Genomic DNA, 25,645 nt, shown 5'->3' on the forward strand with positions numbered 1-25,645 from the left:
TTGTGACCGTCACCAGAGGCAGAGAGAGATGTGCATGGAATATTTACAAGAAACATGGGGTGGAATTGAAAAAAAGAAACTGATGTGATTTATTGAATGAATCTCATTGTTTAGTCTAGTACAAGGTCAGGAAATGAAACATGAATCTAATGATGTGTGTGTGGTCTGGCATGTCAACACACTGCAGGTGTGTACAGTAGAAAAAGCAGGTCTAGTCTTGATTCTTATCCCAAAGGTGTGTTGGCTTCTTTTCACAAAGCTCTGTTGACTTTACACAAGTAAGATAGAGCAACTCTGACATACCTTTGGTTGGTAAATGCTGCTTAATATGATCAGTTCTACTTAAAACTGTTTAGGCTTATAATGTTTTAACTCTGTGTGTCTGTGCTGACCCCTGTGTGACTGAAGGAGATGGAGGTTTCGGCTCGGTTTATAGAGCCATTTACAAGAACGAAGATGTCGCCGTCAAGATCTTCAACAAGCACGCGTCAGAGCTCTACATCCACAGGCTGGTCCGACAGGTGAGTACAGATGTGTACAGATGTTCAGTCACTCATGTTATACAGATGTTTAGTCACTCATGTCAGTAGCTATACAGATGTTCAGTCACTCATGTTGGTAGTTGTACAGATGTTCAGTCACTTATGTTAGTATCTGTTCAGATGTTCAGTCACTCATGTTAGTACAGATGTTCAGTCACTCATGTTGGTAGCTGTACAGATGTTCATTGTTCAGATGTTCAGTCAATCATGTTTGTAGTTGTACAGATGTTCAGTCACTCATGTTAGTAGCTGTTCAGATGTTCAGTCACTCATGTCAGTAGCTGTTCAGATGTTCAGTCACTCATGTTAGTAGCTGTTCAGATGTTCAGTCACTCATGTTAGTAGCTGTTCAGATGTTCAGTCACTCATGTCAGTAGCTGTTCAGATGTTCAGTCAGCCATGTTTGTACAGATGTTCAGTCACTCATGTTTGTACAGATGTTCAGTCACTCATGTAAGTAGTTGTACAGATGTACAGATGTTCAGATGTTCAGTCACTCATGTCAGTATCTGTACAGATGTTCAGTCAGCCATGTAAACAACCGAGACCCAGATTCATGGTGGCTTTAGCCGCAGCTTTAAGAATCCACCTGTCGTGCCATGTGTGTCTTAAATCAGTGGCCCTGGCTGTTCTCTCAGCCTGGCTGACACTTTCTCTCAGACATCTAGGTGGAATAATGAGTCGTCATCAGGTCCAGGCCTAGCCTTCAGGCAGAATCTGCATTGTTCCATTACAGATATAATTAACCCAGATATGTCAAGTCATGACTGAACTCGAGTAATGCTTAATTTATGCTACTCCGAGCCCTCTCCAACAAACCTCGTACGGGAATCTCGTACGGGAAGTTAGAAAAATGAGTAGGTGCTCGGAGAGGGTTCGGAGAGAGCGGTTAATGTCGGAGAGGCGTTCCCTGTGTTCGGAGGGGCGTTCCCTATGTCCGACTCCGTGAAATCGGAGTAGCATAAATTTCGCTTAAGGCTCCATATATAGAAATGTGACCCAGATAAGTGCTCATGAGTTGAATGGTGGTGTTTGGGCTGTGACTGCAAGCAGATTTTGAGATTGTCCGGCGGTGTCTCTTGACCCTCTTGTCTCTTGTCTCTCGTCACCCCAGGAGCTGGCAGTGCTGGGCCGTCTGCACCACCCCAGTCTAGTGGCGCTGCTGGCGGCTGGCATCCTCCCCCGCCACGTGCTGGTCATGGAGCTGGCCCCGCTGGGCTCGCTGGACTCGCTGTTTGAGCATGAGAATGGCAGCCTGAACCGCAAGCTCCAGCACAGGATCGCCCTGCAAGTGGCTGATGGCCTGAGGTACTTTGCACACGGCACACACAGCCCCGTTCACTAGAGACTGCTTAGCTCAGCATACTTCTCAAATACCCACAGTGAGTTCAGCTTACACTCAGCAGAGCAGGCGTCTATCTGTTCAACATAGAGCGTTCCTGTATAACAGGCATAGCTTCGCTACTAAAGTGTGAAAAAAACATACTGCTCTATTCTTCACATAAGTCTTTTATTCAGTTCCTTTAACCTTAATTATGTGTGTCTTTTTTTAATTTCATCCGCCTGTTTGTGGTAATAATACCATAATAACCCCCACCACCCCCCTCCTGCTGTCTTTGTACGGGTAGATATCTGCACTCATCCATGGTTATCTACCGCGACCTGAAGCCCCATAATGTGCTTCTGTTCAACCTGAAGACGGACTCTGAGATCATTGCAAAGATCACAGACTATGGCATTTCCCAGTACTGCTGCAGCATGGGCGTCCGAAGCTCAGAGGGAACACCAGGTATGTCCTCTTCACACACACCGCAAGTATTAGCTTTAGCCTGCTAGCCTTAGCCTTTTAGCCTTTTAGCCTTGACATCAGTGTGCCTTACTGATGTACATTTACATTTAGTCATTTAGCAGACGCTTTTATCCAAAGCGACTTACATATGTGCGACTTACGATGTATACACATTTTACATTTACACTGATGGCACACTGCACATCAGGAGCAATTAGGGGTTCAGTGTCTTGCTCAAGGACGCTTCGACAGGGAATCGAACTAGCAACCTTCTGTTTACTAAACGACTTCTCTACCTACTGCGCCAAAGCTGTTAAATTGTGTATAATTGTCTTCTAAGTCAGATCAGTGAGTTTTTGTAAATGAGATAAGGGAGAGAATATAGTAGCGTAGGAAATGTTCTGTGTCTTAACGGAAGTTTGTTTTTCTGTCAGGTTTCCGCGCGCCTGAAGTAGCCCGTGGTGGAGTGATCTATAACCTGCAGGCAGACGTCTTCTCCTTCGGCCTGCTGCTGTACGACCTGCTGACCTGCGGGGAACGCATCGCCGACGGCATGAAGTTCCCCAGCGAGTTTGACGAGAGGGCCGTACAGGGCAAGCTACCAGGTAATGCAATTACGGGGCGACAGTGGTACAGTGGTAGAGAAGTCGTTTAGTAATCAGAAGGTTGCTAGTTCGATTCCCTGTCGAAGCGTCCTTGAGCAAGACACTGAACCCCTAATTGCTCCTGATGTGCAGTGTGCCATCAGTGTAAATATAAAATGTAAAATGTGTATACATTGTAAGTCGCACATATGTAAGTCGCTTTGGATAAAAGCGTCTGCTAAATGACTAAATGTAAATGCAATTCAAAATTCTCTCACAGAGCCAGTTCAACATTAGTGTGTGTAGCTGTCTGTTTAACCTAGCATGGAAGCAGAGGGGGTTTTTAGAGAGTGATTCATTGTGTTCTCCTTCCTTTCAAGACCCGGTGAAGCACTATGGCTGCTCCCCATGGCCAGGCTTTCAGACTCTGATGAGAGACTGCTTGAAGGGGAGCCCACAGGACAGACCCACTTCAGCGCAGGTTAGTCCAGCTCCAATGAATGGCAGACACCTGGTTGTCCTGGTTGAGCTACCCACCAACACTTCTATAGAGAAAAAAATATCGAACTCTCTTGAGCATGATTGTCAGTGGTGTGTGTTCCAGATAAAAGTAGTTGCAGGTTTGGAACAGCCGGTGTACAGCAAAATCCCCTGTATTGATTTTGAGCGTAGGTGTTTGAGCGGCTGAACTCGGGCGAGATGCTGTGCCTGATGACGGAGGTGACCGTGTACGGAATGCCCTCCGAGTGCTTCGCCGTCTCTTGCGGGGACCAGGGCCCTCGGGTGTGGCTGGGCGGGGGGAGCTGCACCCACAGGCGCGGGTGCATCACCTCAGTGGACCTCACGTCTGAGAAGACCTGCTCTCAGGTACTCGATCACTCACCACAGCACCTCCTCCCTCTCACACCTCCTCAGATACTCAATCACTCACCACACCTCCTCCTCCTCCTCTTCCTCCTCAGATACTCAATCACTCACCACAGCTCCTCCTCCTCTTCCTCCTCCTCCTCCTCCTCTTCCTCCTCAGATACTCAATCACTCACCACAGCTCCTCCTCCTCCTCCTCTTCCTCCTCAGATACTCAATCACTCACCACAGCTCCTCCTCCTCCTCCTCCTCCTCCTCCTCTTCCTCCTCCTCCTCCACCTCCTCAGATACTCAATCACTCACCACAGCTCCTCCTCCTCCTCCTCCTCCTCTTCCTCCTCAGATACTCAATCACTCACCACAGCACCACCTCCTCCCTCTAACCTCTTGCAGGCAGAGATTGTCGAGATGGACACATGGCATATGCCTTAAAACCTCAGAGAAGTCAAGTGGAAAAGGTGTAAAGAGATAAAGTGCAGACATGTACGAAGAAAGAATGGTAAGAAATGGATAGGGAGGTAGAATATAAAAGGCCAAAACAATGAGGACTGTGAAAAGGAAAAGAATAGATATCATGTCAGGAGGCAGAGGAGAAGCAAGTGTATGTCAAATCACCACCAACTATTATTAAAAAAGGTGCATCTTGTGAAACTTCTGTAACTGAGGCAATCCTCGCCGCCTTCTGCCTGGCGTATGGATTCCACATACAACAGTAAGAGCAGCAGACGGCTCATTCTCCCTCAGGTAGAGCACGTTCTCATTCTCCCTAAGGTAGAGCATGTTCCTGCCCTGGGGCACCTCTTGGTGCTCCACGCAGGTGGATAGGACTGGAAGGTGGTGCGCTGATACTGCCCTGGTGCTCCTGGGAGGTGGTGCGCTGATACTGCCCTGGTGCTCCTGGGAGGTGGTGCGCTGATACTGCCCTGGTTCTCCATGATAGGTGCATAGGACTGGGAGGTGGTGCGCTGATACTGCCCTGGTGCTCCTGGGAGGTGGTGCTCTGATACTGCCCTGGTTCTCCATGATAGGTGCATAGGACTGGGAGGTGGTGCGCTGATACTGCCCTGGTGCTCCTGGGAGGTGGTGCTCTGATACTGCCCTGGTGCTCCTGGGAGGTGGTGCTCTGATACTGCCCTGGTGCTCCTGGGAGGTGGTGCTCTGATACTGCCCTGGTACTCCTGGGAGGTGGTGCGCTGATACTGCCCTGGTGCTCCTGGGAGGTGGTGCTCTGATACTGCCCTGGTACTCCTGGGAGGTGGTGCGCTGATACTGCCCTGGTGCTCCTGGGAGGTGGTGCTCTGATACTGATCTGAATCCTACGGTCTCTTGTGATTGGCTTGCAGGACGTCGACAGCAGCCCTGTGTTGTGTGTGGTGACCGTGCAAGTCCCTGGGGAGGCCTGCGATTGGCTGGTGGCAGGAACACAGGCTGGCTCACTTATCGTCATGGACACTAAAAACCCCTCAGGTTTTCATCATCTCCAGAAGGTGTCAGACGCGGTGACGTCATTGTTTTTTCACACACACTCGCCACGCAGGTGAGAAAGACCCCTGTCAGGACCAGGAAGTATTCCAGGAAACTCTTTCTGTTAAAAGAACTCGCATCACATTTGCATTCAAATAGGAATGTGAGGGATTTTATGATTTTATTCAAGGATTTTATACTTTTATTTTATACTTATCGTTTTATACTGACACTACACACATTTATTAATATGTATCTATTGTTGGAATGTAAGAATGCACTTTTAACCAGTGTACTGCTGTTTTCAGTCAATATAAGTATAATACTATCAATTCAACTGAACTTCAACATTTTTTGTTTATTTACAAGCTGCTTGAAGAATTACCTGTTGATTGGGACAGCAGACGGAACACTGGTCATTTATGAAGATTCAGCATTGAAGGTGCAGGGACCACTTTCTTTTCTAATGTGTAATGTGTTGGCTGAGTTAATGTCCTGCCACTGCAGTGAGCATCCAAAATGAAAGAGTTTGGTTCACTCATGTTTTGGTGTGTACTGAGCCACCTTGATAGACACATGCATTGTCCACAAGTATCTGAGACACTTCCTAGGATGTGTAGGTTACTTATCGTCTGACATCTGTATCCTGTCGTAGAGTATGAAATAATTATTACCATTATTAAGAATTATAATAATTGACAGGTTTTAATAATAATAATAATAATAATAATAATAGTTTTAATGTAACCATATTAAAGTTTTGCGGACGCTATTTAATTAGTTTAATAGTTTGTTTTAGATGTGGATGAAATTAGAATTTCAGCTGTATTGCACGTATTATGCGCTCATAAATCCAAGCCTCTCATTAAAGAAGAAGTAAGGATATTTTTTCTACCACACTAGTGAGGTATCTAGGAAGCATTCAACAGCAAACACCAGCTACAGCACAACTGGCAGCGTCATTACAGTGTCATGCTGTAAAAGCTGCTCATCACATGCTTGTGGAGTTTTGTGCCAGGATCACAGAAGCACATACTGAATAACCAGGGCAGCTGCTGGCCATGACATGTGCCTTCACCATACCCCACCCTTCACCCTACCCCACCCTTCAACCCTACCCCACCCTTCACCCTACCCCACCCTTCACCCTTCACCCTTCACCCTTCACCCTTCACCCTACCCCACCCTTCACCCTACCCCACCCTACACCCTTCACCCTTCACCCTACCCCACCCCACCCTTCACCCTTCACCCTTCACCCTACCCCACCCTTCACCCTACCCCACCCTTCAACCCTACCCCACCCTTCACCCTACCCCACCCTACACCCTTCACCCTTCACCCTACCCCACCCCACCCTTCACCCTTCACCCTTCACCCTTCACCCTACCCCACCCTTCACCCTACCCCACCCTCCACCCTTCACCCTTCACCCTTCACCCTTCACCCTTCACCCTACCCCACCCTACACCCTACCCCACCCTTCGAACCTACCCCACCCTTCACCCTACCCCACCCTTCACCCTTCACCCTACCCCACCCTTCACCCTTCACCCTTCACCCTTCACCCTTCACCCTACCCCACCCTTCACCCTACCCCACCCTTCACCCTTCACCCTTCACCCTTCACCCTTCACCCCACCCCACCCTTCACCCTACCCCACCCTACCCCACCCCACCCTTCACCCTTCACCCTTCACCCTTCACCCTTCACCCTTCACCCTACCCCACCCTACCCCACCCTTCACCCTTCACCCTTCACCCTACCCCACCCACCCTTCACCCTTCACCCTTCACCCTACCCCACCTTCACCCTTCACCTTCACCCTTCACCCTACCCCACCCTTCACCCTTCACCCTTCTACCCCACCCTTCACCCTACCCACCCTTCACCCTACCCCACCCTACACCCTTCACCCTTCACCCTACCCCACCCTTCACCCTACCCCACCCTTCACCTTCACCCTTCACCCTACCCCACCCTTCACCCTTCACCCTTCACCCTACCCCACCCTACACCACCCTTCCCCACCCTTCACCCTTCACCCTTCACCCTTCACCCTTCACCCTACCCCACCCTTCACCCTTCACCCTTCACCCTACCCCACCCTTCACCCTACCCCACCCTACCCCACCCTTCACCCTTCACCCTACCCCACCCTACCCCACCCCACCCTTCACCCTACACCCTTCACCCTTCACCCTACCCCCACCCTACCCCACCCACCACCCTTCACCCTTCACCCTTCACCCTACCCCACCCTTCACCCTTCACCCTACCCCACCCTTCACCCTTCACCCTTCACCCTACCCCACCCCTTCACCCTACCCCACCCTTCACCCTACCCCACCCTTCACCCTTCACCCTACCCCACCCTTCACCCTACACCCTACACCCTACCCACCCTACCCCACCCTTCACCCTTCACCCTACCCCACCCTTCACCCTACCCCACCCTTCACCCTTCACCCTACCCCACCCTACCCCACCCTTCACCCTACCCCACCCTACCCCACCCTTCACCCTACCCCACCCTACACCCTTCACCCTTCACCCTTCACCCTTCACCCTTCACCCTACCCACCCTTCACCCTTCACCCTTCACCCTACCCCACCCTTCACCCTACACCTACCCCACCCTACCCCACCCTTCACCCTTCACCCTTCACCCTACCCCACCCTTCACCCTACCCCACCCTTCACCCTTCACCCTACCCCACCCTACCCCACCCTTCACCCTTCCCCACCCTTCACCCTTCACCCTTCCCCACCCCACCCTTCACCCTTCACCCTACCCCACCCTTCCCCCTTCACCCTACACCCTTCACCCTTCACCCTACACCCTTCACCCTACCCCACCCTTCACCCTACCCCACCCTACCCCACCCTTCACCCTTCCCCACCCTTCACCCTTCACCCTTCCCCACCCCACCCTTCACCCTTCACCCTTCACCCTACCCCACCCTACCCCACCCTTCACCCTTCACCCTACCCCACCCTACCCCACCCTTCACCCTACCCCACCCCACCCTTCACCCTTCACCCTACACCCTTCACCCTACCCCACCCTACCCCACCCTTCACCCTTCACCCTTCACCCTACCCCACCCTTCACCCTACACCCTTCACCCTTCACCCTACCCCACCCTTCACCTACCCCACCCTTCACCCTTCACCCTTCACCCTTCACCCTTCACCCTTCACCCCACCCTTCACCCTACACCCTTCACCCTTCACCCTTCACCCTACCCCACCCTTCACCCTACACCCTACACCCTTCACCCTACCCCACCCTTCACCCTACCCCACCCTTCACCCTACACCCTTCACCCTACACCCTACCCCACCCTACACCCTTCACCCTACCCCACCCTTCCCCCTTCACCCTACACCCTTCACCCTTCCCACCCTTCACCCTTCACCCCACCCTTCACCCTTCACCCTTCACCCTACCCCCACCCCACCCTTCCACCCTTCACCCTACCCCACCCTACCCCACCCTTCACCCTTCCCCACCCTTCACCCTTCACCCTTCACCCTACACCCTTCACCCTACCCCACCCTTCCCCCTTCACCCTACACCCTTCACCCTACCCCACCCTTCACCCTACCCCACCCTACCCCACCCCACCCTTCACCCTACCCCACCCTTCACCCTTCACCCTACCCCACCCACCCTTCACCCTTCACCCTTCACCCTTCACCCTACCCCACCCTTCACCCTACCCCACCCTTCACCCTTCACCCTTCACCCTACCCCACCCTTCACCCTACCCCACCCTTCACCCTCACCCTACCCCACCCTACCCCACCCTTCACCCTTCCCCACCCTTCACCCTTCACCCTTCCCCACCCCACCCTTCACCCTTCACCCTACCCCACCCTTCCCCCTTCACCCTACACCTTCACCCTACCCCACCCTTCACCCTACCCCACCCTACCCCACCCTTCACCCTTCCCCACCCTTCACCCTTCACCCTTCCCCACCCCACCCTTCACCCTTCACCCTTCACCCTACCCCACCCTACCCCACCCTTCACCCTTCACCCTACCCCACCCTACCCCACCCTTCACCCTACCCCACCCTTCACCCTACCCCACCCTTCACCCTTCACCCTACCCCACCCCACCCTTCACCCTTCACCCTTCACCCTACCCCACCCTTCACCCTTCACCCTACACCCTTCACCCTACCCCACCCTACCCCCACCCTTCACCCTTCACCCTTCACCCTACCCCACCCTTCACCCTACCCCACCCTTCACCCTTCACCCTTCACCCTTCACCCTTCACCCTTCACCCCACCCTTCACCCTACACCCTTCACCCTTCACCCTTCACCCTACCCCACCTTCACCCTACACCCTACACCCTTCACCCTACCCCACCCTTCACCCTACCCCACCCTTCACCCTACACCCTTCACCCTACACCCTACCCCACCCTACACCCTTCACCCTACCCCACCCTTCCCCCTTCACCCTACACCCTTCACCCTTCCCACCCTTCACCCTTCACCCCACCCTTCACCCTACACCCTACACCCTTCACCCTACACCCTTCACCCTACCCCACCCTTCACCCTTCACCCTTCACCCTTCCCCACCCTTCACCCTTCACCCCACCCTTCACCCTACACCCTACACCCTTCACCCTACCCCACCCTTCACCCTACCCCACCCTTCACCCTTCACCCTTCACCCCACCCCACCCTTCACCCTTCACCCTACCCCACCCTACCCCACCCTTCACCCTTCCCCACCCTTCACCCTTCACCCTTCACCCTACACCCTTCACCCTACCCCACCCTTCCCCCTTCACCCTACACCCTTCACCCTACCCCACCCTTCACCCTACCCCACCCTACCCCACCCCACCCTTCACCCTACCCCACCCTTCACCCTTCACCCTACCCCACCCCACCCTTCACCCTTCACCCTTCACCCCACCCCACCCTTCACCCTTCACCCTACCCCACCCCACCCTTCACCCTTCACCCTTCACCCTACCCCACCCTTCACCCTTCACCCTTCACCCCACCCCACCCTTCCCCCTTCACCCTACACCCTTCACCCCACCCCACCCCACCCCACCCTTCACCCTACCCCACCCCACCCCACCCTTCACCCTACCCCACCCTTCACCCTTCACCCTACCCCACCCCACCCTTCACCCTTCACCCTTCACCCTACCCCACCCTTCCCCCTTCACCCTACACCCTTCACCCTACCCCACCCTTCACCCTACCCCACCCTACCCCACCCTTCACCCTACCCCACCCTTCACCCTTCACCCTTCACCCTTCACCCTACCCCACCCTACCCCACCCTTCACCCTTCACCCTACCCCACCCTTCACCCTACCCCACCCTTCACCCTTCACCCTACCCCACCCTTCACCCTACACCCTACCCCACCCTTCACCCTACACCCTACCCCACCCTTCACCCTACCCACCCTTCACCCTTCACCCTACCCCACCCTTCACCCTTCACCCTTCACCCTTCACCCTTCACCCTACCCCACCCTTCACCCTTCACCCTTCACCCCACCCCACCCTTCACCCTACCCCACCCTTCTACCCTACACCCTACCCCACCCTTCACCCTACACCCTACCCCACCCTTCACCCTACCCCACCCTTCACCCTTCACCCTACCCCACCCTTCACCCTTCACCCTTCACCCTACCCCACCCTTCACCCTTCACCCTACCCCACCCTTCACCCTACCCCACCCTTCACCCTACCCCACCCTTCACCCTACCCCACCCTTCACCCTTCACCCTACCCCACCCTTCACCCTACACCCTACCCCACCCTTCACCCTACACCCTACACCACCCTTCACCCTACCCCACCCTTCACCCTACACCCTACCCCACCCTTCACCCTACACCCTACCCCACCCTTCACCCTACCCCACCCTACCCCACCCTTCACCCTACCCCACCCCACCCTACCCCACCCTTCACCCTACCCCACCCTTCACCCTACCCCACCCTTCACCCTACCCCACCCTTCACCCTTCACCCTTCACCCTACCCCACCCTACCCCACCCTTCACCCTTCACCCTTCACCCTACCCCACCCTTCACCCTACCCCACCCTTCACCCTTCACCCTACCCCACCCTTCACCCTACACCACCCTTCACCCTTCACCCCACCCCACCCTTCACCCTTCACCCTTCACCCTTCACCCTTCACCCTACCCCACCCTTCACCCTACCCCACCCTTCTACCCTACACATGGCCATGTACCATCAAAATCAACCTCATGTTATAAAACAATCTACCCACTAAAACCTACCTTTTAAAAACCGTGCAGACCCACTGTCATTATAGGTTTGTTGCAGTATAACACTGTTTTAAAGGTAGGTTTTAGTGGGTAGATTGTTTTATAACATGAGGTTGATTTTGATGGTAGGTAAGTAAATCAATGTCTTTACTCTTTTGGTCACAGCACAAGAATGGGGCACCTGTGAAGACGCTTCAGGTGGGGAACGTGAACACCCCTCTGGTGTGTCTGAGTCAGTCTAGTCACCCCCAGGACAGGAGCACCGTCTGGGCCGGGTGTGGCACCAGGATCCTCTCCCTCACTGCAGACTACGATGTCTGGAAAACAATAGACACTAAACACAGGCAACTGTCTCAGTAAGTACAGATTACAAAACCAGATATGACGTACAAAACATATGTCTTAAATATATTTTTTTACTTAAATATTCATGAAAATGGTGTTGATTACAAGGGCTCAAGGCACTCCAGACTAAAGTTCTCAGATGGTCTTGAGTACAGACATCTTGCTTGTCGCCTTGGGGCCATGTTCAACAAACTAGATCATCTATGCAAGACCATGATCAATAACAAAGGCATCACGTTAAATGTTCATATTGCATATCCATTTCTTACTGTTCATATTGCATATCTATTTCTTACTGTACATATCTATTTATTCACTTATTACACTTTACATATGCACATACTCTGCACTTTTTGCTATTTTGCACTTCTGGTTGGATGCTAAACTGCATTTCGTTGCCTCAGTACTTGTACTCTGTGCAATGACAATAAAGTTGAATCTAATCTAAAGACCAGATCAAATTAGTCTCAAAGGCATCACGTTAAAGATGACACCCATAGCTTTGAGTTTCTCATAATCTTGTGATTAGTATGTATGAATTATATACAGTAATACCTCCACAAGTAATATTATTGTGTTTTCATATTCAAGTTATAAGCATGGTATATTGTGTGTAGGTAGCTGGAGCAGTTGAGCTGAGAGAGTGCGTGTGCGTGTCTGTGTCTGTGTCTGTGTCTGTGTCTCTGTCTCTGTGTGTGTGTGTGTGTGTGTGTGTGTGTGTACCCTCGCATTCTCAGGAAGCAGCATTGTGCAGTGCGCAGCGACACCAATGTCTCGCGGCTGGCGGTGGACAAGCATGTGTTCCTGAGTAAAGTGGGTGGCCAGGTGGTGGAGATCTGGGACAAGAAGAGTGACAAGATCCTTGACCTCATCGACTGTGCTCAGTTACTGCGGTGGGTTCATTACATTTACATTTAGTAATTTAGTCATTTAGCAGACGCTTTTATCCAAAGCGACTTACATATGTGCGACTTACAATGTATACACATTTTACATTTTAACTGATGGCACACTGCACATCAGGAGCAATTAGGGGTTCAGTGTCTTGCTCAAGGACGCTTCGACAGGGAATCGAACTAGCAACCTTCTGATTACTAAACGACTTCTCTACCTCCTGTACCACTGTCGTTCATGACAGCATCACACATGCACACAGGTGATCAGTTGACCTGCCGTTGCCTTGTTTGGATCAAACACTTGCTGCAATGTTGAATGTGTTAATAAGTGATAGTTTCATTCATCTTTACGATCCATGAAGAGACATAGTAAAGGCCAGCGGTGTTCATTGTGAATCCTAACAGACCCAACGCCTGCTCGAAGCCCAGAAGAGCCAGCACAGAGGTGTTTGGAGAGATGGAGCCATCTTGGGTTACTGTAAAAGCTCTGTTGGTGCAGCACGGCACAACACTGTGGATTGGAACGAGAGCTGGCCATATCCTGCTGGTGGAACTTTCCAGTAGGCAACTACTGCAAGCAGTCAGTCTACACTGCCACTCAGTCAGGGGCATGGCATCTGTCCTGATTGGTAGGCTACTGAACAAATCTTGCTCTGTTTTGCTGTTGTTGTTTTTGAATATAACTTGTGCCATCTTAAAGAAATCGTATGTTCACAACATCCACACAGACATAGGGCTGACCAGCAAACACGGATTCTGTTAACTCTCTGATTCTCGAGAATGGACTTAAAATGAGTGATTAATTAGCTAAATAGTAACAAATTAGCTAGACCTCCTGTCCTTTTTTTTTCAGTATCTCAATTTCTTCAACTGTGCTCAGTTGTCTAATGAGAGAAACTGGTTTTGTAGAGTGGATTCAAATAATTTTTGATCATTTTTCCTCTAAAATCCTAGAAACACTCAACAGGAAGCACGTCATCATGGTACTAGGAAAACGTCTACGACTGGCCCAAGATCAAGTCAGGAATCAGTGTGGTAGGGGAGATACTTTTGTTAGCTTGCTGTGAAAATCTGATGACTACTGCCAGACACTGCAGTGAGATGTGTGCGATTACACTATTCAGTTTCTGCTCCTTTTTCTGTCGCATTTTATATGGTGTGTGTGTGTGTGTTAATCCATAAAATCTGTTTCTGTTCATTCTATATGGTGTGTGTGTGTGTGTGTTAATCCATACAATCTGTTTCTGTTCATTCTATATGGTGTGTGTGTGTGTTAATCCATACAATCTGTTTCTGTTCATTCTATATGGTGTGTGTGTGTGTGTTAATCCATACAATCTGTTTCTGTTCATTTTATATGGTGTGTGTGTGTGTGTGTGTGTGTGTGTGTGTGTGTTAATCCATACAATCTGTTTCTGTTCATTCTATATGGTGTGTGTGTGTGTGTGTTAATCCATACAATCTGTTTCTGTTCATTCTATATGGTGTGTGTGTGTGTTAATCCATACAATCTGTTTCTGTTCATTCTATATGGTGTGTGTGTGTGTGTTAATCCATACAATCTGTTTCTGTTCATTCTATATGGTGTGTGTGTGTGTTAATCCATACAATCTGTTTCTGTTCATTCTATATGGTGTGTGTTAATCCATAAAATCCAAACAATTTGTTCCTTCCAGATGAGGACTCCATTTTGATGACGTGGAACAGCACACTCCCCCTTGAAGTGAAAGACTTGAGTAGACACCGTGAGCTGAGGGAAGAGATCACAACCAAGATGAGAGAACATCTCTTTGACTGAACCGGCTGTGCACTATATTCACCCTTCCCCCCAACGTCAACAGCCTAACAATATTAGAATATAATCACGTATGGTTGTTGACTCTGTTGCCATTTATTTCACCAAAGTAGTGTTGGAGGCGGGGGGGGGGGGGGGATTTGAATGAATAATCTGAATAGAATCAAGGGAAGCCACTTGGTATCTTCTTTTTTTTTGCACGTCTTCCTTCCATATTTGATCTTCCTGGAGGGGGACAGATTCTGATTCTGGAGTGTGTTACTTCAGTTATGTTCACTTGTGTGCAAATCAGTTATGTTTTTTGTTTTAGTCTGGGTTGTGTGAATGTATCACTTGGATGAGTTTTTATCACGTAGGCTATGACTATTCAAAAGGGATGACCGATTATTTATGATAACTTCTCCTAGCACTTAAATCAAACTGGAAACCCCTTTTGATACCTCTTTTGATATTGACGATTTTATATAATTTATTGAAATGTCTGGTCCAACATGCCACGGATTATGCACATTGTATTGTGAGAGGCATGTCAATGTAGTAGGCCCTGATAGGCTACGTTTGTATTAAAATTGCAGTGTTGTGCTTACCGCGTGTCTGTGACGTGTTATTATTATTATTATTATTATTATTATTATTAGTCGCATACAGCGAGGTGAGTATTTCACCCGCCACGGTAGGCGGCACCATTAATATTGAGTATGTGTGGTTTGTCAGTAGAAGAAACGCCTTGCCCTCCTTGTGAACCATGTGATGCAAACAGTCATCCAGGGACCTGCCTACGCAACTTAAAACTAGACGCTTTGATAACTAGCCTTGGGTCTAGGGTTTGGCTGACATAGCATTCACAACAGCAGAGGTTACATCACAAAATTCGGCCATTGACAGTGAGGTGACAGAGACTGAGAGACCCATGCGATCCGCATACTTTGACATTGGCATGACATTTTTTGTCTGTGGTTCTATCCGTGATATCCACACAGTGACTCGACGAAATAATCTAGCTACTTGCTAGCTAGCGACCTACGCTATATACTTAACTGGTCCTATCTCGGGCAAACCAGTAAGTGACGTAAGTTTGTGAAACTACTCAGGCCGATCTTCATTATCAAGGTTTTTCCTAAATCTTCTACGTGTAATGTTATATTTGGATGTTTAAGTTTGGAAGCGATGCATGATACGGGGTGTTAGTGTTTTTAACCTAGCTAGCTTGTCTATGACTGCTAACGTTAGCTGTTTTGTAAGGTTAGCCAGTGGTTTTCCACTGCTCGTATGAATTTCTCCTCTTTTCATTGGCTTGGGCCTGTAGGATTACGAAAGCCAGTAGCAGATCACCCTCCCTCACACTTGTTGAGCTTGAAGTTGCGCTGTATTTATAGCGTGGTGTTACGTTTGTGATTCTGTGTTCATTACGCGTCAACCTAAAGCGTCATAATGTGCCTCTGAATTTCCCCAGACCTTGACATAAATATGTCCTGCTGCACATGCACGTCTGCGGCGAGGGTTCTTTTTAATACAGCACAGAAAGGTAAGTGTAGGTTTCAGCAACTAATGTAAAAGTTGCCATATATGTTCATTCATTTCAGTGAGACGTTATGACCAAAACCGGGTCGAATTATGCTTCGCTGTCTGATGAAGTTACATGAGCTTGTTACGTCACTTTGCAAAATTAGTTATAAGGATAAGTTACATCGTTACCCCCGTATAGTCTGTTGGAACTTGGTATGAATTAAATATATCCTATGAACATTGTTTTAAAAAATGTGCTTATCTAAATCAGTATGTAATTACGTACATCTTTGTTGCATAGTATGCTTAGGGGGGTTGTGAGATGATTGACTCGAACGCAAGAGGGCCCCCATAAGTGTCATAGTATAGGCTTTTGAGGGGTGCAAAATCTAGTGACTTGGAATGCATTGTTTTGTTATTTGATTTTGAGAAGAACATCTAACATGTTTTGCCAGAATCAGACAATGGTGCTAAATGTGTCAATGCACTGTGATGTAAAGACATGTTTTTTAAATCCATTTAAACCAACTAAGCAACCCACACCCTGAAGAGAAGTGTCATTGACTTGTTTAAAATGCTGCTAAAACTTTTGTCAATAAGTTTGTGCATTATTATTTAGAACCCGGCGGGAAATGTTTTCCCAACCTGAAAGTTATATAGCGGCAACACTTTCAACCGCACTTTTATGTCCAGCTTTGGGTTGTTAAAAGTGCTCACAAGTGCTCATCTGCCCACACTCACCATATCTGAGTATTTTGTGTGTGTTTGTAGTGAACAGGTGTCCTTGTTTTTGCTGTCTGGAGTGACTTGGAATGTTCTGTCTCCTTCAGCTGGATTGTCCAGTTCACGGGTTCAGCTGTTTGCATTATGCAGACCAGCATCTCGTGAGACCCACCTGCCTCCCTCGGTGCGCGTCCGGTCATTCTCTGAAGCTGTGGTGTGTTTCGCCTCAAAAGAAGGGACCCCTAAGGATAGCTCAAGTGATGGAGCAAAGGTATGCATTTCTCTCAGGTCATCTCTGTTGGAAGTATGTTGTCTCTTCATGTGTGTGCACAACATAAGTCAATGCTTTGCGTGAGTAGATAAAAGGTATCGCTTATGTACTGTAACTCCGATTGCCTTTTGTCCCCCAGAAAAGTATGGCTGAAGGGGGTGGGAAACGGACCGGTTCAGGTGGCTCTGGCAAGGGAGGTAGTCAGCTCAGGTGCCCAAAGTGTGGAGATCCCTGCACTCATGTGGAGACCTTTGTCTGTAAGTGACACTTCATTAGAACATTCATTGAGATATCCCTTTGGTAGCAAAACGGCAGGGTTTGTGTGGAGTGCCTGTGTACATTTTTTAATTTTTTTTATTTATTTTGACTGAGAATGTCTGTGTTAGATGTTGAGCTAAACATTTTAAGCGATTCATTGTTCTGCAACAGTGTATTTCTCTTGCCTAAAGGGATTTTTTTTCCTCTTCTTTGTCAGCTTCAACACGGTTTGTGAAATGTGAAAAATGTCACCACTTTTTTGTGGTACTGTCAGAGACGGACTCTAAAAAAGGTCTGAATAAGGAGGCTGAATCTGCTGCTGAAGCTGTTAAAATGGCCTTTGCACAGAAGCCACCTCCTCCCCCTAAAAAGGTAAGCTTACATTCCACACCACAGATCTTATGACGTGTATATAGCTGGTTGAAGAGTGGCTTTGGTGGGTTAAGCTGCTGTCATCGATAGATCTCATTTGTATTTAAAATTAAATGTACCTTATTTCTATATATTTTTAAATGGATCAATGCCTTTTCGCAAAATGTAAGTAGATATTTAGACCGTGGTTTCATCAGTTCAGCCATCTGTCATATTTGAGATCCATTGTTTTGTTTTTTCAAACAGATCTATACCTACCTCGATAAGTATGTTGTTGGCCAATCCTATGCCAAGAAGGTCTTGGCAGTAGCTGTGTATAACCATTACAAGAGGATCTACAACAATATCCCCGCCGGAGGCCGGCAGCAGGTGGAGGTGGAGAAGCAGACCTCCCTCACGCCACGGGGTGGGTAGACTTCTCACATGGGACACACAGGTTTGCTGCTCATGCTGTCAGCTCATTGTGTTAATGCACAGCTGATTGAGCCTAGTCTCTGTAAAAGCTGCCCAACTCCATACTGAAGTGTGCTTGACTGGCTGGTTTGGTATTCGTTCCGATGGGTATTGGTAGATAGAATGCAGGTGTTTGAAGGACATTTACCTTCATGGGAAGACACTCGTCGTATCCCGTCCTGCTGGAATCAGTATTTCTGAAAGGTTCTTTTGTCCAGAGTTGTAGTGGCGGTAGTCATGATAAGATCAATGTCCTCCTCTCTCTGTAGAACTAGAGATCAGAAGACGGGAGGATGAATACAGATTCACAAGTAAGTGCTAATTCCACATCACATCGTCCCTGTCCAGTAGCCAGCACATTTCAGTCACTGCAGTTCACCATTCACCCCTTTTTGTTTGTCTTTATTTCACCAATTCTGTTTCATTATTTGTCGTCATTTGTGGGTTGTACAAATGCCAAACATTACAGACATGTCTGTAATTAAAAGTTTGTTTGTGCTCCAGTGAGAAGAAGCACGTGTTTAGGCATCTGAGTTGGCCTGCTGGGGCAGCTCTGTGTGTGGGCTCTGAAGTAATAGTAATTCTCCAAATCAGAACTGAAAATGCCATGCACCTCATTTAGGATTGGTCAATGAATCATCATGTGTGTTCGTTCTCTCAACACATTTAACCAGACAACTCTAGCTATAGATGAATCATATGTTCAACATCACCAATGAGAAAATGCGGTTTTAAAGTAAGGCAACGACAGACGCCACAGGCTGGAGCGGTTGGACCCTGCCCTAGCTGTAGGGGCTGATGTCATATAAACGCCCCACCTGGGTAGATCTAGGGCAGATGAGCTCTGTAAGAATGGTTAAAGGCTAAGGCTGTTTCTATCTAATATCTATTATCTATCTACTATCTATGTATGGAAATGCTATGTATCTCTGTGACCTAGTTTACCAGTCTGAGAGCCCCACTGTCCCTCACCCTGCCTTCATTCAGTAACTGCCTCTTGGACCCTCTCCAGGTGGCTGGGTTTCAAAACGTGGACTTTGACCCACTCGAGTCACATTACAGCTCACAGGCAGCTGGGCCTAGAACCAGGTCGGCCTTATGACATAAGAACAGAATCATAAGTAAGAGTGGCGTTCACTAGCTCCAATCAGGTTAGGTTTGCTGCTGCATCAAAAAATAAGCTGTTATTTGTACCAGTACTGTTGAACAGCGACATTGGTACAAAAACATCCTGAATACTACTGAAACAGCAGTGTCGCTATTTAATTCAAGCACACATTTGTTACTTTAGCGTATACATGTGTTTGCTGTTTTGTTTTTAATGTGTTTGCTGTTTTGTTGTAATGTGTGTGTGTGCTGTTCAGGTGTAATGTGTGTGTGTGTGTGTGCTGTTTTGTTGTAATGTGTGTGTGTGCTGTTCAGGTGTAGCGATGCAGTTGGGTTAGTGGGGAGCTAGCCAGCCATAGTGTATTTGATCAGCTGTGGTGTAGCTGAGGTTGGCCTGACCTACTTTGGGGATGTCCACAGCACTGGAGCCAGCCGAACCAGTGGCATGTTTACCCAACAATATACCCACAAAGCCACTATATAGGCATTTTTGGAAGGGTATGCTAAGCTAAAAAAAAAAAAAACACATTCTGTTTCACCAGTGGTACCACTTTCATTTCAGAATATTTGAGACTGTTACATGTTCACATAGCCAACTTGAAGACTTGATAAGGTATTATAAGTATATATAAGTGTATATATAGTATTTACAAGTATATAGTATAACCTACCGTATTTTCCGGACTATAAGCCGCTACTTTTTTCCCACGCTTTGAACCTCGCGGCTTAAACAACGATGCGGCTAATTTATGGATTATGATACCTGTGACTGTATACGGTGGCTTTGTGTTTACGGTGGCTTTGTGGAGCTAGGATGCTAGCATGGATGCAGCCGCATGGATGCTTAGCTCCACGCGATTTCTCAGTATCTCTCAATAACTTAACTAATGTCAAAATAACCACAGTCTACCAGCGTAGACAGAACACAACTCAAAACACTTTAGAAAATAAAATAAAAGTTTACAACAATATAAATCCAGTCTTCAAGTTCTTTAGCTCACTGGTTTCAAACTAGCGTCTGTCTTCAATCTAACGTTCTAGCTTCTGATTGACTCTTGCGACTGTGCGCTCTTAAAGCAACAGTGCACTTATCTAACTGGCAAAACTAACTATTGTATTAGTTTTGATATTCATTTTAGCCTGTGTAAAGTTAATTTGTTTCAATGTTGCGGTAGGCACCTGCGGCTTATAGACATGTGCGGCTTATTTATGTTAAAAATAATTATTTTTAAAAAATTCAGTGCGTGAGGCTTATATTCAGGTGCGCTCAATAGTCCGGAAATTACGGTATTCAGAATTTTCTAAATTCACACATTTTGTTTTACTTCGCAAAAATGTACAAGGTATAAAATGGGACCCACATAGAGAACACTTTATGCCTTTTAACATTGCTTTTTTTCCCTGTAAAACTGTGCTTCATGCAATGTCTCCGAGGTCACTTTGGTAAAGTCGTCTCTAAACCTGAATAGGATTGAAATGTCTTGAGGTCCATCTATCCTGTCTGAATTGTGACATAAATTGAAATTGACAAAATTGTTAGTTTCCTGTGACTGACAAAAATGTAAGCAGCAGTCATTGGAGCCAGAGAGCCCTTGGGGCCAGAGCCGAGCACTGACGCCACTAAACCTGCTGAGCTGGTGCAATGCAGACCAAATTGATCAGCTAAATCTGACATGTGTGTGTAGTAATGCCATAGACATCTTGGTCAAATCTGACATGTGTGTGTAGTAATGCCATAGACATCTTGGTCAAAAGCTCCCACATCTGGTTACATTTGACCTGTATATTTCACTGATCAAACATTTCCGAGCATCACATTCAATATCTATTTATTTATTTATTTGTCATTTTTTTAAGTCAAATTGTCAGTCTGTAAAAAATGTGCTGCTGGTTAATAGTATTTGTTTTGTCTTTGATATCTCTCTCAGAGCTGCTTCAAATAGCTGGTATCAGTCCCCATGGCAACGCTCTGGGTGCCTCTGTGCAGCAGCAGGCCACCCAGCAGACCCTTCAGGAGAAGCGGGGCGGAGAGGTCCTAGACTCCAGCCAGAGCGACATCAAGCTGGAGAAGAGCAACATCGTGCTGCTCGGCCCCACTGGATCAGGTCAGTGTGGGACTGGGAGTTGATCATTCATTCTGATACGGACTGGCACAGTTTAAAACGTCTTAAAAAGTAAAAAATAAAAAGTCTTTCATGTGGATTGAGGTTGACCTAATTTAGCTTTCTACGAATGAAATGGGTGACTGATAAAGTGGCATGACAACATGGAGGACATCCCACTGGTGTGACGTAGTAATCAACTTAACCCTGACGTTTACCATATCTTATCGGCAGGGAAAACTCTATTGGCGCAGACCTTGGCGAAATGCCTGGATGTACCCTTTGCCATATGTGACTGCACCACGCTGACTCAGGCCGGCTACGTGGGCGAAGACATCGAGTCGGTCATCGCCAAACTGCTGCAGGATGCCAACTACTCCGTGGAGAAAGCCCAGCAAGGTAAGAGAGCAGCGTGCAGTGGCACACTCTCTCCAGCCCCTGTGGAGCTCAGTATACTGCTGCGCTCCGATTGGTTGGTGGAAGAAAGCGCCGCCCTAATTCATCTCTGGGTTGGGTTGGGTTGAGTTGGGTTGAGGAGAAACATTGTGTGTTTTCTGTACCTCACCTTTTGCACAATCTCAGAATCCTTTGGCCATTTTCCCCCAGGTGCTCCCCCAAGTAACAGGCTTTCTCTGGACCTGTTGTGCTGTCGGTATTAGGTTGGTTAGGAAACCGTGGCTGAGGATAACATTGACATAGTTTATCTTCTGAGTTTACTTCTAGATAAGAGCGTGCATGATGTTGGGAGTACCGATTGTTTTTCAACTTGATCCTTTTTTTTTTTAATGGAAACATGTTATTAAGAGTCTTTTTCTCACACTCTTCACAGGAAGTAAACTGACCTGTCATCAAAATGTCATCTTTAGTGTGAATTCATGCCTTGGATCATCCAGTCCTTCACACACACCAGTATCCACACAGTGATGGCAGTCTCACTCGTTCTGTGTGTTTGGCAGGCATCGTATTCTTGGATGAGGTGGACAAGATTGGCAGTGTCCCTGGCATCCATCAGCTGAGAGATGTGGGGGGAGAGGGAGTGCAGCAGGTTGGAACGCCACTTGCTCTGTCCCATGACTCACGGCCATTCACAATGATATGATATGTGCTTTACGCAACCTCTGGGAACATCTGGATACCTGGGATCTCTTTTGGCTTCACTTCATCTGCTTTAAAATCCCTTTGACTGGACGTATCATTCCTGGAAATCATGTGAAGTACAGCGTTATCTTACTGTTTCTCTCTCTGTCTCTGTCTGTCTCTCTCTCTCTCTCTCTCTCTCTCTCTCTCTCTCTGTCTCTCCCTCTCTCTCTCTCTCCCCCCCCCCCCCCCCCCTCTCTCTCTCTCTCTCTCTCTCTCTCTCTCTCTCTCTCTCTCTCTCTCTCTGTCTGTAGGGTTTATTAAAACTCCTGGAGGGTACAATCGTAAACGTCCCGGAGAAGAACTCTAGGAAGTTGAGGGGGGAGACGGTGCAGGTGGACACCACCAACATTCTGTTTGTGGCGTCTGGGGCCTTCAATGGCCTGGACAGGATCATCAGCAGAAGGAAGAACGAGAAGGTGAGTTAAAGAACAGTGCACACAACTCAGACTCTTCAGTCTCTTAAATATTCACAAGCTAAAAGGCACTAAGTACATGAATACAGGACAGCAATTAGTCTTGGTGAAAATCCTCCCTTGCACCAAAGTGATCCTCCTGTGTTCCCTTTCCAGTACCTGGGATTTGGAACACCGTCTAACCTGGGCAAGGGGCGGCGGGCCGCGGCGCAAGCGGACTTGGCCAACACCACCGGCGGCGGGGACAACGATGCCGTGGCGGAGATGGAGGAGAAGGACCGACTGCTGAGGCACGTGGAGGCCCGGGATCTCATTGAGTTCGGTATGATCCCAGAGTTTGTGGGGCGTCTGCCTGTGGTGGTTCCCCTGCACAGCCTGGACGAGGACACGCTGGTGTGCATCCTCACGGAGCCCCGCAACGCCGTGGTGCCCCAGTACCAGGCCCTGTTCAGCATGGATAAGGTTAGCCACTGACCGCTGATTACAGTGAGCGTCATCACCTTTTTTGACCTGACACCTGGGTTTAGCTTTAGCTTTTGTTTTTTTTAAGAAACCTGTAGCTTGATTTGCTTGTTAGAGAGGTACTCAAGACATCAGAGCTCAGTACCTTTTTAGATGTCACACATGTGAACCTGATGATATAAACGTGTGTCACAACGTGTGTGTGTTTCATTTCACCTTTCCCCTCAGTGTGATCTGAACGTAACTCCAGATGCGCTAAGAGCCATAGCACGCCTGGCTCTGGAGAGGAAGACGGGAGCCCGCGGGCTCAGATCCATCATGGTAAGGACATGCTTGCCCTCTTACACAGCGCCTTCAACACATGGCCCATACACAAGTCCATTTGTGTGGCTTCCAGCAGTAAGAATGCACCATGTGTTAGAGAACTAGAGTTTGATTTGAATCTTTTAATATCCTGCTGTATAATTTAGATATTTTAAATGTGTCTGTCTGTGTACCTGACATCTCTCTACACCCTTAAATGTCTTTGACAGGAGAAGCTTCTGCTTGAGCCCATGTTTGAGGTGCCCCATTCAGACATAGTTGCCGTGGAGCTAAACAAAGAAGTCGTTCAAGGCAAGATGGAGCCCCTGTACATCAGGCAAGTGGAGCTCTGAAATAACCTCCTTGTGTTTGTCCTGATTCTGACCAACTCACTTGGGACACAGGTGAATGTGGAGACCTGAAGCTCCGAGTCTAAAATCCTGCGCTTTGCTTTGGTTTCCCCCCCAGACATTTACATTTAGTCATTTAGCAGACGCTTTTATCCAAAGCGACTTACATATGTGCAACTTACAATGTATACACATTTTACACTGATGGCACACTGCACATCAGGAACAATTAGGGGTTCAGTGTCTTGCTCAAGGACACTTCGACAGGGAATCGAACTAGCAACCTTCTGATTACTAACCGCCTTCTCTACCTCCTGTACCACAGAGCGCCCGCCAAGGAGACGACGGAGGAGGAGTACGACTCCGGGGTGGAGGAGGACAGCTGGCTCAGACAGGCTGATGCTGCCAAAAACTGATGGTCCACCCCGTCGGTGAATTCAAGAATTTACAAAAATTAAAACAATGTTGTAGTACACTGTCATGGAGATTGCCATCTGGATGCCTTCCTGATGTGGTCCTGGTGTGGTCCTGGTGTGGTCCTTGCAGGTAGACTGAGGGAGATGTTAGGTAATGCGAGAGACCTTGTCTTTGAGTAATCACGAAACAACCCTCCGTTTCTCCTCATCTCCTTTGCTCCCCACCTATCGGATGTTTGGACTCGTTAGGAAAAGGATGCACGTCGACTATATTCTGTTCAATCTTTGGGGATTGTTAACAATTTTTTATCTGTGTAAAGATAATTTTCTTTGTTTGTGGGTATTTTGTTCCTTTCCTCTTGTGTGTTTTGCGACAACAGTAAAGGAAAGAATTGCCCTGAATGGGATCATTTGATACACTTGAAGGCATAGGGTAGGAAAGGAATGATTGCATTTTAGTATTTCATGTTAGATAATACATACTACTACCATGTCCCTATTTACTGGGGCATACTATTCCAGAAACACATATAAGCTGTGATGTTATTCTTCCCAAAATGTTTGTTTTAAATGGTACATGGAATCGAATGCTGTTCTGCCCAGTAGAGATGCTACAGAGCAGGCTATCTTTATACATAAAGAACATATCACACGAAAACCAGCAAGGGGGAAAAAAAATGACAGTGACCTTTTTTGGAAATGGTTAAGAAAGTATTGTTTCCGTTTGAACTTTCTCATCCTGAGTCTCTCTTCCACTCACACCATCCTGCTGAAGGCTGAGGAGTGGCAGGAGCAGGAGTGGGGTGTGTGAGGTGGGAGCTACACTAGGCTGTGTTCATGATCCCCCTCACCATTCATTCACACTGTGTCTCAGAATAGCTTTTAACAGTCTTTGTCATCCAAAAAAAAAACACCTTACCATTTCTGTGATTTAAAAGTGCAGTACATGAGATTCATTTTCTCTCGGTTCTTTTTTTGATTCTTTTAGTTGTTCAGGATCCTGCTGCTCTTTATTTCTCCCTCAGAGGTCAACACAACAGCCTATATGCCCTTAAGTTTGAAAACGCAAAGAATTTATAGATATGATTGTTTAAATACGTAAATAAAATGTATATCTGTAAAGGTTGTCTTTATTTACTGAATGTCTTAACAAATGGAGCACAGCTGTATTATACAGTCGAGATTAAGTTT

At 48.0% G+C, this 25,645-nt stretch overlaps 2 protein-coding genes across 5 annotated transcripts in view; both read left to right on the plus strand.

Moving 5' to 3' along the window:
- Positions 1-15,164, plus strand: part of lrrk2 (leucine-rich repeat kinase 2) — a 39,361-nt gene extending 24,197 nt beyond the window's left edge. The window contains exons 39-51 of the mRNA XM_031561731.2: positions 409-521; positions 1,657-1,850; positions 2,171-2,331; positions 2,766-2,936; positions 3,296-3,396; positions 3,588-3,782; positions 5,126-5,319; positions 5,616-5,688; positions 11,708-11,898; positions 12,625-12,780; positions 13,189-13,412; positions 13,738-13,818; positions 14,460-15,164. Of these exons, the coding sequence (XP_031417591.1) occupies positions 409-521; positions 1,657-1,850; positions 2,171-2,331; positions 2,766-2,936; positions 3,296-3,396; positions 3,588-3,782; positions 5,126-5,319; positions 5,616-5,688; positions 11,708-11,898; positions 12,625-12,780; positions 13,189-13,412; positions 13,738-13,818; positions 14,460-14,581 (1,976 nt within the window). The 3' untranslated portion in view covers positions 14,582-15,164. The remainder of the gene's footprint in view (positions 1-408; positions 522-1,656; positions 1,851-2,170; positions 2,332-2,765; positions 2,937-3,295; positions 3,397-3,587; positions 3,783-5,125; positions 5,320-5,615; positions 5,689-11,707; positions 11,899-12,624; positions 12,781-13,188; positions 13,413-13,737; positions 13,819-14,459) is intronic.
- Positions 15,165-15,318: 154 nt separating this feature from the next.
- Positions 15,319-25,576, plus strand: clpxb (caseinolytic mitochondrial matrix peptidase chaperone subunit Xb). Of its 4 annotated transcripts, none has more exons than XM_031564023.2 (15): positions 15,319-15,688; positions 16,032-16,103; positions 16,915-17,078; positions 17,218-17,335; positions 17,554-17,708; positions 17,955-18,114; positions 18,431-18,472; positions 21,197-21,373; positions 21,605-21,769; positions 22,327-22,415; positions 22,762-22,926; positions 23,080-23,385; positions 23,614-23,706; positions 23,919-24,025; positions 24,364-25,576. In XM_031564023.2, the coding sequence occupies exons 2-15, from the start codon at positions 16,046-16,048 to the stop codon at positions 24,452-24,454; spliced, it is 1,890 nt and encodes a 629-aa protein (XP_031419883.1). In that variant the 5' UTR covers positions 15,319-15,688; positions 16,032-16,045; the 3' UTR covers positions 24,455-25,576. The 4 variants fall into 4 exon arrangements, with proteins under 4 accessions (XP_031419883.1, XP_012697610.1, XP_012697611.1 ...); XM_012842156.3 differs by having other exon boundaries at positions 15,319-15,647; XM_012842157.3 differs by having other exon boundaries at positions 15,319-15,638.
- Positions 25,577-25,645: the final 69 nt, after the last annotated feature.

Source organism: Clupea harengus, chromosome 3 (genome assembly GCF_900700415.2).
Source record: "Clupea harengus chromosome 3, Ch_v2.0.2, whole genome shotgun sequence".
NCBI lineage: Eukaryota > Metazoa > Chordata > Actinopteri > Clupeiformes > Clupeidae > Clupea > Clupea harengus.